The 18,530-nt window shown below is 38.2% G+C and overlaps 1 protein-coding gene across 6 annotated transcripts in view; it reads right to left on the reverse strand.

Annotated features, from left to right (window-relative positions):
* Positions 1–18,530, reverse strand: part of RBM33 (RNA binding motif protein 33) — a 96,321-nt gene that overhangs the window by 55,522 nt on the left and 22,269 nt on the right. For 4 of the 6 annotated variants that reach the window (XM_066200892.1, XM_066200883.1, XM_066200874.1 and 1 more), the window contains exons 7-9: positions 11,998–12,169; positions 6,959–7,167; positions 4,884–5,040 (exon numbers count right to left, since the gene is read on the reverse strand). In XM_066200892.1, the coding sequence (XP_066056989.1) occupies positions 4,884–5,040; positions 6,959–7,167; positions 11,998–12,169 (538 nt within the window). Of the gene's footprint in view, positions 1–4,883; positions 5,194–6,958; positions 7,168–11,997; positions 12,170–18,530 lie in introns of all 6 variants that reach the window. The other 2 variants (XM_066200858.1, XM_066200865.1) reach the window with 1 other exon arrangement.

Raw genomic sequence — 18,530 nt, forward strand, 5'->3', positions numbered from 1 at the left:
GACAAAGCTGACAGAGACACTAACAATAATTTCATGTTTCAAATAGAAGGATACATGATTAATTTGCCTTCTCAACTTCACGCCACTCAACATTTGCTCCGCATCTCCCAGTCTCACCACCAAGCTACCATAAGAAGCACAGACATGAGACACACTAACTGGTAAAAATCACTGCTCATGAAGGTAAAATGAGGCAGGCAGCTGCAATGAACAGCACACAAAAACTACTTCGTCTGGCCTTGCCACCACAGTAGTGTGAGCAACTGTGATCACAGAACTGGTGATCTCAGATGAAAGACCGTGATTGCACAGAGACACCAAGAAGAATTAGGAGACCTTTTCCTGAAAAAAATAACCTCTAAAACTAGTACTTCAGGGGGATTAACGTGGATGATCTGTCCTTACAACTGCACTTTGAAATGCTAGTCACAAAAAGCTGTTTCCCAAAACATTCACTTCATGTTATGGCAAAATGCACAAAGTGCTACAGCTGGATCACCCTGGGAACTGAACCTATATTGAAATCTTGAATACAAAATGTAATGACAGCTTCCCCATTTTCCAGAGTATTTTTTATTTCCTCTCACAGTTGCATAAGTGGTTAGAAATACAAACATTTCCATGTTAAACAAAAGGCCTACAGAAGTTAAATAAAGCACTTCAAACCACACAATGTGTTTGCTCATTTACCAAAAGCTTTTAGTAGGATTCTTCTCCCATTTGTTTTTAGCACTTCTGAAAGTGATAGGAAAACATTTTCCAGGCAGGGTTAAACACTGACTTTGCAGACAGCTACTGTGTCACACTTCAGAGCAGGAAAGATATTAAGAAATGCTGCTTGTCTGAGAGAAAAGTTGGGAGCATTTCCCAACACAGAAGGTTTGCTGAGATGCCTCAAAAATCCCTTTTCCCTTGGTAACCAAGGCACAAGAACTAATGCATTAGTGGGGTTTTTTTCAGTTTATGTCCATGTCTGGCTTCTGTCCACTTTCGTTAAGTACTTGTGGTTTGCCGGTTCAGAGACTGATGGGGTAAACTAATTGCAGCAGTCTTTCAGCACGGGAGGACTATGTGCAAGCTTTGTATCACGTTACAGGAGAAAATGACTGGAATAGTTTCATCCTGGCTTCTAATGAACATCTGTCGGTATCAAACAGCCATGGCCACACAGAAAAAAAGGATAGGATGCTCTTGACAGACCTACTCCTAAAATAGTTCAGGTATTACAGGTCAGAGAGGCACTGAGAAAAATAGCATAAGGTGGGAAACGTAGAGAAATGTCAACTGAACAGAGTACTAGAGTCTATTTCAGTATCCCGCCTCCAGCAGTAACATATAAATTCATATATTTATATATTTTAAAGAAATTAATTTAATACTCATGAAAGATAGTAGTTCAAACTCTGTGCCCTTTCAATCCTTTGACACTTGCTCAAGCAGCAAAGAAGTCTCAAGTCCTCATTTTCTTGATGTCAAATATTCCATAGGTGTGAAAAGTGTGTTACAAAAATAATACACAGCATGTTGTAAGACACTATTTTAAGAAGATTAAATTGCTTCTTGCTATAAATTCCAACACTACAGCTGAAAAGATCAAGAAGCAATTCCCACACTGATTATTCAGGAGAATTACAATGTGATTTTTCCCAAGACACCAAACAGTTTTCAAAAGGTAAACGGCATACTGAGCTGCCATAAACTGCTCATTAGTTCCTGTCAACTTTGGCAACGTCACAGAATCCCTGAAATAGTTACTTGTGGTATAAAGATTTAATGGGAAAAAATGCAACACCTATTATCACAGGTTCAATCAGTACTTCATAGTACATCAATGTGTGTTCTTCCAGCACTAATAAATTGATCATACTCAAGTTTGGACACACATTCAGCAAAAATTCCTACCTACAACTCAAAACTAATTTGCAGAATAGGACACAAAGAAAAGACAAAACTAAGTGACAAATGCCACAGGAGGCACAGCTGAACACCAACTGCACAGTACCTGCAGCAGGTATCCACAGAGGCTCATTTTTTAGGGGTTTGATAGACCAAGTCCCTGATCATTTATGAAGCTTCAAAGACTAAAAATAACACCAATTCATTTGAAACAAAACTGACTTGAAAGTAAGTATTTTTCCAAATCAGGATTCAAGGCTGGGCAGGGAGATGGTGGCTACTGTAAAAGGATTTGCCTTTGACACATCAAAGGAATAAGCCAATGACAGGATTCTTCAACAGCGTTTCTACCCCTTTTCAGGCCGAAGTAGCTGTCTACTAGAGCTCTTATCCATGGTATTTTATGCACATGAAAATTTTGTAACAATTTACAGGAGGTTTGAGTCTATTTTAGAAAATACTGGTATAGTCGACGCATTTCAAGACTAACTCAAACCAAAAAGATGTTTAAAAAGTCTATTTCTATGATCTGCAGTTAGGAAAAGTGTCCCTGGTGCTGACAATTAGAAGTGTGTGAGCTTTATCCTGCCATAAAATTAGAGAGGAAAAAATGCCAGTCTACACTAAAACATGACAGCACACCATTAAAATTACCAGAACCTAAGTGTGCATATCATGCACTTCCAGACATGGCATTTTTAGCTTCCAGGCATCACATTTTCAACAACAGAATTCCAATAAACTTTGCACCTAACTGACTCTATTCTCCAGTGTGTACAGACCCTCATGTATCTGGAAATATGTTCAGCCAAGAAGGGACAGGACATCATCAAGAACACGAAGTCAATCTCTTTCATCCTTCCCATCAACCTGAAAGAAATGATGCTGCAAGTGAAACACATCCTTTACTTGTCACCCACCAGTCTCTGCCTACTGGGGCTTCAAGCAGATGGATTAAAATAAGACTTTTTAAGAGGAAGTTTGGAATAGCACTCCCTACACTGGAATTTCTATCTACCATTTGCCTGCAGTGACTGCTTTAAAATTCAACTTAATAAGCAAATACCACCGATGATGTTAGAATTATGCTCATTTATCTACAGAAACCTTCTGATTTCCAACATATTTCATATTTTGCTTATGTGTGCAAGTGTTTACTTTCACGTAACACAACTGTACTGCTACAGATTAAGAAAGAGATGGCCACTACTCTCAGTCACTGCAGGACACTCAGTATCCAATACGTGTGCTCTAATCAAGAAGATGAAATTTCTACAGTGTCTTAAAAGATTGTATTTAATAATATGCTGCACACCTATTAGCAGAAAAATTCAGCAGTCTTGCCAAAGAGTCTTTCAGTAAAATGAATAGCACAAAGGGATTTCATAGGAAGCAGCTGCCATCAAAAGACAGAGCAAAGAGTGTCCTTGCTGAATGCAGGTTTTGAAACCATTCAACAATCGATCACTCATTCTCCAGGGCTGCTCAGTCTAAGAGAACACCTGAACTTTTACAAGTCAAGAAATGAATGTGCACATAAAGTCAGCAGATGTAAGATCTACAAAAACCCAAGAACCACCCTCCCCCTTACAAATCCAATACTGAAGATGTCCTAACCTGCAGGAGGTACACAACTTTCTGGAAATGAGGTTGCGCATAAAGACTGAATAACTAACTATGAACAAGATCAAGCAAGAGACCTGCAACAGCTACAGTGCCACAGACATAGTGGTAAAGCTGAGAAGAGTCTGAAGCTGCCCAGTAATGTAAAAAAAAAATCCTCAGACAGAAGAAAGAAAATACACTAGGATATTTTTTACATTAGGCAAAAGCACAAACCCTCAGTAGACATTCTCAAGATTATGGTCACGTTTGCTTACCTACATAGCAAAGCTCTGGTACTGTTTCACAGGGACAAAGAAAAGGCATCTAGAATAGTCTAAAAGCAATTTTTGCTTCTCATTAAATAGTAACTTACCTTTGGTAGTGCTAGAAAAATACACAGAAGGCATAAATCCAAGAGTAAAGGGTCTTTTGGAATGCTTCCAGATAATCTGTCCTGATGCATAATTTGGTGGGAAGCACCACAGGGAAAAGCAAAATAAGCTCTCTGACACAGCTACTACAAAGCCATCTGTGAGAAGCACAACAGACCTCCATACACTGGCAATATTCTACACTGTCAAATTCCTGCTTTTCATTGGTCAAATACATGAAGCAAAGATAGCACTGGCGGGGAGTTCTGTTGATGTGAAGGAGGGGAGAAAATACAGAAAACTTAACTATAAATATGTATATTTATGTATTCCTTTAGTCTGCCTTGTCCCAACATAAACAGAAATCAGAGCTATGCAGGTGTCTTTTTTTAACCCTCTTTGGCATTAAACACTTCCTAAATAAGCAATAACATGAACACCTTTGCTGAGAGCTACCCTAAGAACCACAGCCCAAATGTCTGTGTTAACTTAATAAAAAAAACATATTTGCATATTTGCAAATCAAGACAATTACAGATGTGATTCTGTGAACGGAGAATTGAGGGCATATATCTTGTCAAGTAAGGACAGCAACTGGTATCTTTCACAGAGCAACTACATTGGGAGGAGTGTCTCAGTACCCTCTTACCAAAACAGGCAGATGGTCCTGGGAAATTTACAGATTGCAGTACTTTCCTAGTTTTGAAAACTGACATTTATTGTTTTCTGAAAAGCATTCTCTTTTTAGTTTCCATTTTTACCGCTCTTCTCAGGCTTTACATTAGAATAGCAAACATGATAAAAGCTGAAAATGCTTTGCTTGTTCAGCTGGCCACAGTCCAACAACATTATGTCTTACTTCAGGCAAAACATTTGTTTCAAGCTTCAAGAAAAAAGCCAGCAGCCTGAAGCACATTTCCATGAAGTGATAAACAAACAAATTGTTCCATCTCTGGCAAAGAATGAGATGAGTCATGCTTGCATGACTGGGATGGTGTTCAGAAAGCTCACCTTGTACAGGCGTCACTACCGTCCCCTTGAAATGTGGATTTATGTGAATATTCTTCGGTTGCTGAGGTGTCACTGGAGGGGGAGTCATCATTATTCGGGGTGTTTCTATCTGAGGGGGCATATGTAGCCCTGGAGGAGGAGAAGAATGATGCTGATGCTGTAAAGGAAGCAGAGATTGTAACTGTTGCTGCTGCTGCTGTTGTTGCTGCTGCTGTTGCTGCTGTTGTTGTTGCTGCTGCTGCTGCTGTTGCTGCTGGAACAGACTCATAACTGGTTGCTGGTGTGTTGGAATTAACCTCTGTGAGTGAGTCTAAAGTCAGACAAAAGAACAGAGTCACTAGGCTTCAAAGTTAAAATATCCTGACATAAATGAGCACAAAACCAAGACATCTCTGGAGAACAATTAAGGTCAATTATGAACAGAGAAACTTCCCAATAATCAAGTGGAACCACTAAAAACCATCAGCACAGGAAAACAAAGGAGCAATCAAATTAAAATATGGAGGAGAGGACAGCAAAGAGCAAAGAAGCATGGGGAATGCAGACACATTCACTCATTTTTAACAGCAAAACTAACTAGTTTCATATGTCAGGGTTCTGCATATGTCAGTGTTATTAACCGCAATAAGGTTTATGTGAAGATCACTAGAAATCTGAGTCCTAGCATCAAAACAAATCCACTACTACACCTTTTGTCTCATGTATAGATATGTGTCTCTGAGATAAGACCTAGCAGTAGCAACAAAAGTCAAAATACAAATTCATGTATCAGTGCAGCACACCTATCCACGCTGCTTGAAGAAAAAGCTCATTTGAAGATACCTTTCAAAGTATCTTTGTGTCTTTCTGAACACAAAAGAAAGTCTCTTGCTGCTCAACTCTCAAAAACAAATGGCCAAAATTAGTGCTAATTAAAAAAAACATATTGTGCCTCTTTTCAGAGACATTCTTTTGCCTCTCAGTTACTAGATCTCAGTACTAGTGCAGCAACTTCCAAACAGAAGTGCAAGAAGAGACCCCAAGGGGCAACCTTTTAGCAACAAAAGCGTGACACCGTTTCTTTCAGCACCCCTGTACATGAAGCAAAGCAACTACATAGTATGCACAAGAAGACACTGTGATGAGCACAAAAATATTCATATTTAAAATCAAAATAGCTTGCAAGGACTGCAGCAAAACGGAAAAAAAAATTCAACCTTCACTGCTAAAAAAGCATGAAATATACTACTGCAGGGCTCTCAAGCACTGAGATATCCACTGACTCCTGCCAGTGACCAGCACCTACTTACTGCTGTTGGAAAAAATCACCTTTGTTTAACACAGATGACCTTGTCCTGCAAAGACATACACAGACTTTGTTCTACAATCTCAGCTTCCAGTACATTTTTTGATAGTGAAAAAAAATAAGTGTTGATCTCTTCATCACTTGCTGGAGTTGGCTTTTGGGTTTTATAAGGGTTTTTATAAGGAAGATGTAAAGCCTTTTATATTGTGATACAAAACACAGCAAAGAAAGTAGTAACAAACAAAAATTCCATTTGAAATCACAAAATAATAACTTATTTAGTAGTGAAGTGGTGATTCTGTCCTAGGGTTTTATTCACCTCCATAGTAGCATAGCTTATATGCAAATAGATTTTTTAAAGTATCAGCGAAAATATTACCTTGACAGACCCAAGAAGTATTTTACAGAACTGTATTTTTTAAACCAAATTATTATAAATAAAGGGGAACTGAACATGCTTCCATGTTGCATGTAGACTTCTCGGATAAATTCGGTTTTTCCTCCATCCTCATGCAAACCAGCAAGTAAGTCTGACTGTGACTATCAGTCAAAATGCACTTTTCATTTGGAGGTCTTGAGATTGCTCAAGGTGAAGCCATTAACAGGACTAAGCACAAACTTTACTATCATCACGTCACACAAAGCCCATACTGCCTAACAGTGCCTTGCAGGAGCAGGTGGTCTACACTGGAATATATATTCCACCTTTGCAAAGATTCATGATTTAAAATGCATTTCTCCACAACTTCCCTGCAAGGATGCTCAAAGAGTACTAAGGATTAAAAAGTACCATTGTTGATGGCTGGTTTGGCAGCAGTGCAGGCCTGTGATCCTTCATTCTTCCCCTGTCATTGTTGTCTCTCCTTTGTTCTCCCATTCCGTGGCACATAACTGAGCCTCCTCTTCTCCCTCCTCTCCTGGAGCCATATCGCCCCTGCTTCAGTTGCCTTTCCCTCTCTTCAAATTCACGTAATGCTGCTTGGGCTTCTGCAGAAAGCTCTGTTGAGAGAGAAATGGGGGAAAATACTTTAGCTTTGCGCTGAAAAGGTGGAAAACACAATGACAAATAAAACACTGCCAGAACTACAGAAGAAACCCCGTGACTAATAAAAAATTTGCAGGCACTTTGATCTCCTTTAGGTGGCATGTTAACATTTCATTAAAGACATCTTTAAAAGGAAAAAGCACAGATACTTGTGTCATTTGCACAGGCAAAAAGCAGTAGCTAAATAAAACAAACAAACAAAAAGGTTTGGTTGTTTTCTTTTTGAAGAAGGTATTGAAGTCTGCCTTCTGCTCTAAGAGGAGGCTGTAGCTCCTCTCAAAGTTTTGTTATCTTTAACATATCACTTATCTGGAAAGACAATGAATCTCCAGTAAACTTTACAGTAATGGATCTGTTGAGTCTTCCATATAAACAGATTTTATGCACCATACTCTTCTGCACATTGGCCCGTTCCAAAGAAGGACATTCTTTTTCTGAAGTATTTCTAGTATGTAGCTACCTAATTTTTGTTTTATTTTATGTGGTTTAAGAACCAGCTGTACTTCACAAGTGGTAATTCCACTGAAGAGAGAACACATTAACATTGTGCTCAGCTCAAGTCAAACACATGGCTTCTGATAACACCCACCCAACGTATCACAGGTAAACACCAGAGAACATGTGGTACTCAGCAAATACGACAAATTTGCTTGAAACCTTGGACAATGCTGAAAACATTAAGTAAGAAATGATGCAGTAATAGACCCAAGTAATGAAATCACTTGAAAATACAGAAAAGGTCTACAACCAACTTCAGGAAAGACACCATGAAAGTGTAAACAGAACCACACACCAGGTTGCAACTACTTATAAGGTGTAACAAACTTTAACTCAAACATGCAGCTGAATCCTTTGCCATGTGCTAGTCAGATCCTTTGTTACCCCTAATATTGATTTCTACCCCTAACAAGGCAAAATTAAACTACTAAAAACAAACATGCTCCTGACAAATTAAAGCATATTTTGAATTAATATGGTATTTATTTGTCAATACTACACACAGTGGCCATAATATCTGAATATAAGAATTAAAGTTATTCGTATCTGGCAGGAGACATTACTACTCTATCTCCACACCACTGGATATGCTCTCCCAAGAATACATAACTAAATCAATTAGAAAACTCTTACAATTTCTTGTGAGTCTAAAGGCCAAAGCTACTTAAATCACCATCTTAAACATCTTCATAAGTAATCTCTATTAGTCTTTGAAGTCGAGGATTGACAGAAGGGCAGTAAAGGGTGAGCACTGAGCATTCCCTCTGGGGCAGTTGTTCTTACTTGGCTACAAAAACTACCTGCATGACTGAGCTGCAAAGTCTGTAAATTTGCATGTCCCAGTTTTCAGAAGTATTCAGCACCTCTACAAAGCAGGAGCTTTTCAATTTTTAAAAGTTCTGAACTTGCTGATGGCCTGTAAGAACACAGCAAACATGACAGACTTTTAAAATCCTAGGATCTGCCTGAGTTTCCTATTTCATTTTTGCATGATGGTGATGAGACAAGTTTCTCTACCTCCTTTTCTCTTCACTCTGACACCACAACTAAATGGCATAAAGCCTTAACAAATTCTCTTATAAAATGCTACCTTTGCCCTCAAGGCACCTGCACAGCAGAGCCCAAGACAATCAGGCTTTATCGGAAAATCTTACAGAATGCTTAGAATGAGGGAAGGAACCACAGTCCCTCAAGTCTTAGGTATCAAATGTGCATTTCTGACCAAAAAAAAAAAAAGATAAATAATGTACTCTTGCCCAAAGCAGTTAGAAGCATGAGATACAAGTAAAACAACTGCCATAGCCATCTCTGGCTGCCAGGGATCAAAAAAGCTGGTTAGATGGGGAAAAAAACCACAGCTCTGATTTCAAGTCTCCTTCCTCTCCACACCTGCAGCAAGTTGTGTTTCTTCAGAAACCCACAAACAGGAAAGGACCAGTGTGGGCTTTGACCATACCTGCCTGAAAGACACACCACTACTTCCCATATATCCACGGGGGAAAACAGAGCCACTGTGTTGCAAAAGAGTAACTCTCTTTCCTTTATCTAGAAATGATCCCAGCCCTGCAGGGCACCCTGGGCATGCTGCTGCTTGGACAGTTGTTTTGTTTTCCCAGCAACAGGCAGGGCAATTTCTCTGCCATCTTCCACACTACAATCCTGAATTCAGCAAGGCTGTAGTCTGGAAAATAAAGTTCAGTCATTGCAACAAGTAACTACCACTGATGGTCAAGCAAGATAAGAAGAAAATTCCAATTAAATAGCTTAGAAATCACATGTGAGGAAAGCAATTTTTAATGAACCTGAGAACAGAGCTAGATTTCTTAAAAGGCGAGACTATGGCCAAGTGTGTCAGCCTCTTGAGCACATATTGAAGGACACAAAATAGAAACAACTTTGGAAGAAAGAACAGGCAAAATTCTTTTAATTAAACAAAAAAAATACTTCAGAGCACTGTGTTGATTAAGCGTGGGAAAGAGGATGACAGCATCCATGCAAAGTCAAGTCTGTCAATCTTGGATATGGAGAATCACTCTAAAATACATAAATTGCTTTCCTCCTCACTTTACACAAAATTTCTCAAACTTTTAAAGGCACAGGCCACGTGCTCAGCTTTTCAGACTGAGTAGGGAACACGTATAACATCAACTTTGGAAAAAAATATCCCAAACAAAACCACACACAAATTCACACTCATTTCACATCTATGACCACAGAAGTACAATATAACCACTGGATTTTAAAAATAAAAAGATTACATCAAAATCAAGCATAGTTCCCCCAGAACACACCACTGAGGGCAGCTGTCCTACCTGTGAAGAATTTGGCTTAGACACATAAATACAGCTTCAGAACCTTCTTGCAAAAGTTAAGACTGATGCTATGAGCTTCTCAAGTGCTGCCTGTAGCTACACATCACCACACAGCAAAATACAGTCAGCTGTATTATGAAGAGGGCTGCATATTGAATTTGAAAGCATTGTGTCCCGCACACAGGTATCAAGCAGAGGAGATGGCACGGGAGGCAGTTTTGCAAGGAGGGAAGAAACAAAACCAGCCCCTGCTTCCCTGAAAGGAATCTCAGACTGCTCAAGAAAAGAGGTGATGAGCAGAAGAAGAAGAGATTCCCTTTCCTTCCCTGGGCTCTTCCAAAGCACAGCCACGTATTCACATGAATACAGCTTCTCCCTGGCTAAGAACTCGTGCACAACTACAAATACTTATTAATTTACACATATATGCAGTATGTTGCCATTTCTTTTCTCCTCATTATCCAGATCTGCAAAGTGATTATACTCTGTGCTTCTGGACACAGAGCAACTGCACGAATTTAAAACACTTTCATTTCCTAGCCCTGCCTGAAATCTCAGCCACGAGGCATCACAGTCAACATAAATCAACTACGCAGGGCATAACAAGAAGTACTGCCACATCCAACTGACCTTTGTTAGCAACTGGTTCTGCCTAAGTCTAAGGGTTTGGGTTGTGTATTTTTGATCAGATACAGAGGGAATACTTTAGTTTGGTAATACCAAAGACATTTTTCATCTTCACATTACTTAACAGGTAATTACATCCAGAGAATTATGACCATTCCCACTCTGAGAAGATTTCACCTACAGGCACCAGAAGAAGATATGCATTTCTTATCAAAGGTGACAAACTTGGTATTGCTGGAAATCAATTGCACAGCTGTCCTACAATACCCCTCCTCTGAACTTTGAAAAACGATTCTTTATGTTATCTTGGATGAAGAAATGTTCAGGAAAGATCTTAGCTACATTATTGAGAACACAGTATTTTATCAGCACACACTTGGTCTCATCTTGACTGTACAGTTCTCACACACAGTTAATGCAGTGAATCAGCAATTATTTTTCTAGTGTCTCTAAGTGTCAAGATTAATTTCACTATTGCTGGTAATAAAATGGTTTCAAATGACATCTTTAATCAGTAAGTAAGAATGCACTCCTCCAATAGAGACAAGCTGTCACAAAAGGTCACCAAAATGTGACAGGATGGAAATTACGTTTGTAACTTCAACTGAAATGTTAATTCCTCTTTAAGTGTTTTCTGAACTATGTTCATATTTTAGAGTAAGGAGATGTAGGTCTGCAATGAAATTTCATTTTTAAACTACAGCAGCTGTAAAAATTTGCTCTATAATCTTAAAAGGATGCAGATATTTATATGCAAACAGATTTTTTTGTGCTTTAACCTTCTACCATATGGTCAGTTATCTGGTCTCTATCAACAAATTAAGAAAAACTAGTATGAACAGAAACCATTTCACAGCAGCAATACTGTGTTTTTGCCAAACATTAGTTTCCAAAAAACCCCTTTACAGAATCATCCACATTTGCACTCATCTTTTCCTTGCATCTCAGAGCTACATCCCAGATCATTTAGAATTACATTTAAAAGTCTAATTCAAATCACTGTTCCTTTAACAGTCAAGCTCCACTATAGGCTTTTTCCTTATTGGCTCTTGTTTTTATTTTAAACTAAAGAATAAATCCATAGATACAGGAAAACAAATGCAACTGTCATTTACCCTGCAATTAGGTGCAGAAATTGATTTATTCCAGTGCACTCTTGTTTTTAAGATACTCTGCTTTGTTAAGCCACCAGCATCTTTTGTACAAACAAGACATGGTCTCTGGTTTGTAAAAATATGGTCTTATGGTTGCAAAAACATTTGAAATGAACCTCAGCTAAAACACCTTTTGCCCTTTACTATCATTCATTACAGCTCTGCAAAACAATCCACTGCTACAAAACCTTACCCAAAGTTTCTGGAATGTTTCTCCTTTCTCTTGTCACATCTGAGAGCCTGATGATCGTTCCTTCTTTCCGTTCAGTTTTGAAACGTAATCGTCCAGACTCTTCATCATCATCCTCTTCTTCATCAGATTCTTCTTTAGTTTCTTCTTGAAGTTCCAGAGACCCAATAGCTGCCTAAATCACAAAAAACCAGAAGATATGCAGCTTCAAAAAACCAAATCTCTTGTAAACAGTATCAAAAACAAAGCTTTCATTAAAAGCCCCTTCCTACGAAATTTGCTAGCATTATACATTGTGCTCATATATAATTCAGTGAACATTTAAGAGCTTGGTGATTTTTTTTGAAATAAAAATATATGTACTACATAATAAATAATAAAGTAAAATCTGTTTAGAAAACAAATTTTCTGTAATATTTAAGGGAATACTTAAGCTCCAGTTAGAACCTCCATCTGATTAGTAGGTACTTCTGCACACAGACTGACATTTTATCACTGAATTGACTACGATGCAAACCTTGGTTATCACCAGATTCAAATAATAGGAACAGTAAAATCCTAATTTTTTTTTCATCTTTTTACAACTGTCAGTACCATGCTGTTAAAAATCCCCAACCAAACAACAACAAAGATAACCATGCATCTCAATCCCATTCCTCTTGGTATTTATCCCTTTGCTTTGTACCTCAAATACTTCCCAGTTTCAATTCAGTAACTGATGGGGAGAATGAGAATAGGATTGGATAAATTTGAAAATACTAAATTTGTATTCTGGATGCTATTCAAATGCTTCTCGAATTTACTTTCCAGTTCCCTCTAAAACAGAGAACATTTACTTAAATAAAACAATGTTCCAAATGAAAATGGATCCCTCCCCTTCAAATTAACAGATGCTAAAAAAAAAAAAAAAAAAAAACATTTTCCCATGCAGGCCTGATGAAAATATCCAGAATGTTACACAAGTTATATTGGATTTATACAGCTGAAAATCATAAGTGTTCTAATATCATGTGATTCTCCATAAAAATTTCTAGTTACTATGTATTTGATTATTTCTTGTACAAGCCTACTTTTTCATTTCTTAGAGCCTGTTAAATTAAAATGCATATGCATTTTAATTCTATGCAAAGCCACTAAATACATCATGAATTTTATGCTGCTTGAGGACAGTTATTAAAAATGAGCCAAATCTAACATGCAAAAATGGTTTAATCTTCTAATTAACCAGATCAGTGCAGAAATTTATACGAGAAAGGCACAGCAAGTGTGACAGTCAGGTGGACAGATATTAAATCACATAATGGCATAATTGTGCAAGAGATTGAAAATTTCCCTATCCACCAGCCTAACTTCATCCATAACCAAAAAGAAGTGTGTGAAGCAAGATCAGAGTCAGGGTCACTTGGCAAACAATTTATGCTTTAAAAGACAGCAAACCTTATGAACTCAAAGCTACTCCAGCTTTGGTCTGGTGAATAAACAATCAGTATACTTATTTCCATGGTTTTAATGGGTCACTGATCCCAGATTGTGTTTTATCCATTCCAGACAAACTTTTTAAATGCTACATTTCGGGACCTCACAAAACTGCTTTAAGATACAGCTAAGAGAACAGTCAAATTTTACAAAAGGCTTTAAGGCTTGCACATTACAAATCTATTTTTTTTTGGTGTAAAATGTTTATCATATTAAAAAAAAAAGAAGCAGGTAAAAGCAACAGGCAAAGCAGGAGAAATAAAAAAAAAAAAACAAACCTTCAAGACTGAAAGAAATCAAAACCTCAAAAGGAAACCCAAACTGAGCACAACTGGTCTAATTAACATATCCACATAAAATCAAAATACCTTTGAGGGCAAGCAGTTGATACTCCTGGAACAGAGGAGGGATGTTAGCAAGGAAAGAGATGCTAACATGGTTTAATGAAAACAAACAACACCAAGGGAAAGACAGGGTTGGCATTTTACTTTGAAAAGAGGGACTCCCAAAAGAGCAAGGAGCAGCAATATCTCTATCAAATCTGTGTTTTTATAAATATCACAAACTCCATAATTTTACTTTCTCACTGCTTCTTTTGAGAAACTTTCCCTTCAGGACGAGGATTTGGAAGTCAGAACTGGAGCAGCTGTTTTGCAGCTTACACTACACTGAGTCTTCTGCTTTACTCTAAAGCATAAACCACAGACACATCCACTCTCTATGTCTAAGGCCCTTAAAAGCTACATTGGAATTCTGGTTTTTTATTAATCAAAGACTGGTCTCAGTCATGGAATCTCATCTTGTGTGCTAAACTTAATCATGCAAGGCTCTATATGCAGCTCTAACTTCAGAATCAGGACTACAAAGGGCAATTAAGTCTACATTGTCCTGAAAATTTCTGCTATGTTTTAATGAAATGCCACTAAAAAAAAAAAAAAAAAAAACCCTAAAAAACCCCAAACCAAAAAAAAAACCACAAAAACAACAACAAAAACCAGAAAAAAGAATCCAACCCTGTACAAACTCTGTTGCATTTTGACAATTATTAATTCTAGAAAAAAAATCTATCCTAAAAATAAAACATCCCAAGTTCTGACAGACTTTTAGACAACCACCTATTTACAGAACAATTTAAAAAAAAATCTCCAACCTTTCTAGACTAGCACTATTCTACTCTTTTCCACTTACACCAATTCTGAGGCCTTGGTCTGACTCACTTTATTCATTAGCAAAATGCTCATGCCACCCATTAACCAGCAACAGACATACAAGCATTAAATATCAGAGATGAAAAAAAAACAAAACCGAAGGAGCCAATGAAAAAGCAGGTGGCAAGGCAAGGCAGTGCTGGAGAATGGTAACTGACCCATGTCCAAGTCTGAGTACACCTACTATTGAGGGATTTATGCAATGGAGACACAAACATGTCTGTCAGACACCCAGACGTTCTCTCCATACAGCTCCAGGAAAGGTTGGCTGAAAAAAGCCAAGGAAAGGTTAAGAGCACACACCCCTTCCCTGGAGTTTGTTCTGCAGTTGCAAAATGCAAGACTCCTGCATGATCTTTTCCAGCTGAACAGAAGGAGCTGCTTTGCCAAGATTACAGCATGAATGGATTCTATGTTTCAACAAGACAAAACTGCGGACACAGAACTAAGACATATTATTACTTACAGGATTGGCTTCAACACTTGCTAATCGTGAGTATCTCTGCATATATATAAACAGTCCTTGAATGGTCACTTGAGGTCACTGGACTGGACTGACCAGCCCAGGCTTCTCGGCAGCTCTCCTCAAAGGGAGTGTTACATTTCCTGCTGCGACACCTTGCCCAAAGCTACTGACGAGCTTTGCTGACCCTTACACAGAAACAGAATGACCTTTCTTCTGCCAGGAGGTGAGGGGTTCCTGCCATCCTCATTAATAACTGTGCCATAAACCCCAGCCACTGGGCAGAGCCCCTCATGCCGGGTTATGATCTGCTACAGAGAAGGAGTGAGTGCTCCTGGCCTGAATGGCACAGGCAGCTGCAGGAATGGTACCAGACACAGCCCAAGGAAAGCTGTGGAAACACTGACAGCATGATCCTCCCAGCCATGGGATCCTCCCCAAAAAGTGCTCAGGAGAGCTTTCTGCCAGAGGTTCGTAAGATGTGCAAAACCAACTAAATTGAAGGTGAAACAAAGAACTTTCACTAACAAGCCATAAAAAAAGAAGTGAAGGCATCTACTACAGGCTAACACTGAAGCAGCAGCAATTGCTTAATCCCAGGGGATCAAGAAATAACAGGGTAGGTAAGAGGATATTATACCTATTCCAAGGGCACCTCGATTCCACAGGTGAAAAAAGGAACCAGCAAAATAAACCTAAGTGCCTTAAAACATGTTTAAAGATTGGCTGGTTTGATTTGCATTTTTTCACCACTTTCCTCCAGGCTGGCAGGTACTGTTTTCAAACTAGAACAGAACTAAAGTGCAGAAATTTTGGCTAAAATCAGATGGGACAATTCAGACAGACACGTTGGCCATTTTTTTTCAAGCCTATAATCTATCAAAAGAAAAGCAGTAAGCAGCATTTCTTCATGAAATGCTTTCTTGATTAAAGTACTCTTCATTTCTTATCAGCAAAACCCAAGACATGGTTTAAATTATGCAACAATAAATCCCCTATCATTGACTTCACAGTTTACTTCCAATATAAAACAAAGACATTATGAATTCTAATTTCATGAGGTTTAACTTTCATGAACATTTCACAGAAGTAATTAGTGATATTTTTCCTCTAAAATATTTAGGACATGATACCTCATGTGGATGTTCTACCACACCTATTTGCTGCTGAAACTTCTGGGTGTTGGGATTCGCCTTGGGAAGGCAAAAACATTTTCTGAAGCTTTGCTACATTTTTCAAGGAAGCCACACAGAGCGTTATTTATTTAAAATACCAGTTCTGCAACTTTAAGTACTGTTTCAAAAACAAACTTTACCTGCCCATTCCTCACTTCTCTCACCTGAGTGCCACTTGTAACAACTGTCTCACCTCCGATTCACTTGTTTCCCCCATCATGTTCCAATTCCCCAGACAGTTAGCTTTTCTCTTGGTTTACCAAAAGATTCCTTCATGCAATATAATAAGAGGCTTTAGTAGGTTTTATGGTGGTAACTGCTTAAAATAAAACACCACGCAACATCCTTCTCTATTATTCAGATGCCAAATTTCAACCAAGAGAAAACAATGCTCTTTCTTTGTACTGCATCCATTACAGCTCCACTTTTGAGTTGCAGGAGAACACCAACCCAGACCCCTGTTTACAAGCACTTACGAGATTTAAGGAAAAGTGCTGTTATGTAACACTTGAATAAAGAACAAAACTCTTCAGAGCCAGAGGCAGGCATCTAACCATGCACTGCACTGAAGAGAATACACTACAAAGGTTCTGTCTCATGGTGGTATCCTTCTTTGGAGAGTACAACTGTGAGCCTACTGCTAAATGGAAGTAAGATCCATACAAAATAATAAAGGAACAAAAAGATGGTACTATTTTGGAAAAAGGAAATCTGTGATAATCAACAAACCATCAGAATAAAACCAGATGTAGAGAAACTGAAGGTATGGTCCAAAACATTCACCCTATATGATGAATGAATTCCATAAAAGCTCCATTTACAAATCAATTAAAAACCTGCATTGATGGTACCTTTAGAATGAAACAAATTTAATTCTGAATTGGACAAATTTAGACAATGTGATTATTAGAGAATTCTCACTCTAGAGTTCATACTCCCAAAATGAAGCCGTGCCTTTTTCCAGCAGTAAGTTTGGCAATGAGTCCCAGCTAGGTATTTAATTTTACTTGATGTGTGCTGTGTCCATCACCTCAGACTGTGGATGCAGACACCACAGACACATCAGTCCACTTCCAAAACCCCAAAACAAAAGCGTGTATCATCAATCTAGTGAAGGAATAAAGCGTTCAAGGATTTCACAGTTCTTTTGAAGGGTAGATTTAACACTTGGGAAGTAGAAAATTAACTACATTAACATGGATTTGGTGCAAGATGTTAGGCTTCCAACAGTGAGGGCTGAACGATGCAGGTGGCCTCTTTCAATGCAGATCACCACCTAGCAAAAAATGTTGTTTTACCAAGATGGGCTTGATACAACTGGAGCATCACAGCACACCCAGTTCTCAGAACTTCATACAGTAATGCTGCTGTGTCTTTGAGGAATTAATTTCCTGATGAGTTAAAGCTCCAAAGAGGAAATACACTCTGACTACACTTCTCAGCAGGTAATCCATTCAATCCTATTTAATTAACAACTGGAATAAAAGTAATATTAAAGCAGATTCCTGGTGGGGAAAGGAAAAGAAATCTTACATCAAAAACTCGCTGCGAACTAAAAACATCTGTGATACTCTTGCCAAATAACAAAAGGAAAAATTTGAAACAGAGTTAAAGTGACAGGATAAAAAGGCAATTCTTTAATGAAAGTTTGCAGGTGCACAAAATATGGCACTTCACATGCATGACACATGATTTCTATAATTTTTGTTAGACTAATTAATTAGTATATCTAGCCAGTACATCCAATAGGAAATCACTTATCCCAGTAACCCAGCCCTGGGTCAGCTGGTCCAGGGGCTTCTTTGCCCTATTTTCTTGTTATGTCTCTTAGGTTCTGGTAGAACATAAGATGTCCTTATCAGGAATTCTGTCCTTAAGAGAAAAGCTAAACAGAATTTCAAGAATGTATAGTAAGGGTTTGTTAAACTGTGAGAGAGGAAAAATACTAGAAGCTACACAAATATATATAAAAATCCACAAGGCTATAAATATATGAAAAATACATAAAAAGCTAAGACACCTTTAGGCATCAGTACCAGGCTATAATTAGTGAAAGCATACTTGGCAGACTTTGGCATAAGCTTTCTTATTGCAAATGAAGGAACTCATCCATTTTTCTCATCAGATAAATCTCAGAGGAATTACAGTCTCAACACAACCTTCAAAACAACAGTGTCACCTTTGCCTGTCTAAAATACCAAACCTTCCATGCTT

Source organism: Chamaea fasciata, unplaced genomic scaffold (assembly GCF_029207755.1).
Source record: "Chamaea fasciata isolate MVZ Bird 193981 ecotype frontalis unplaced genomic scaffold, bChaFas1.0.hap1 SCAF_1, whole genome shotgun sequence".
Taxonomy (NCBI): Eukaryota; Metazoa; Chordata; class Aves; order Passeriformes; family Sylviidae; genus Chamaea; species Chamaea fasciata.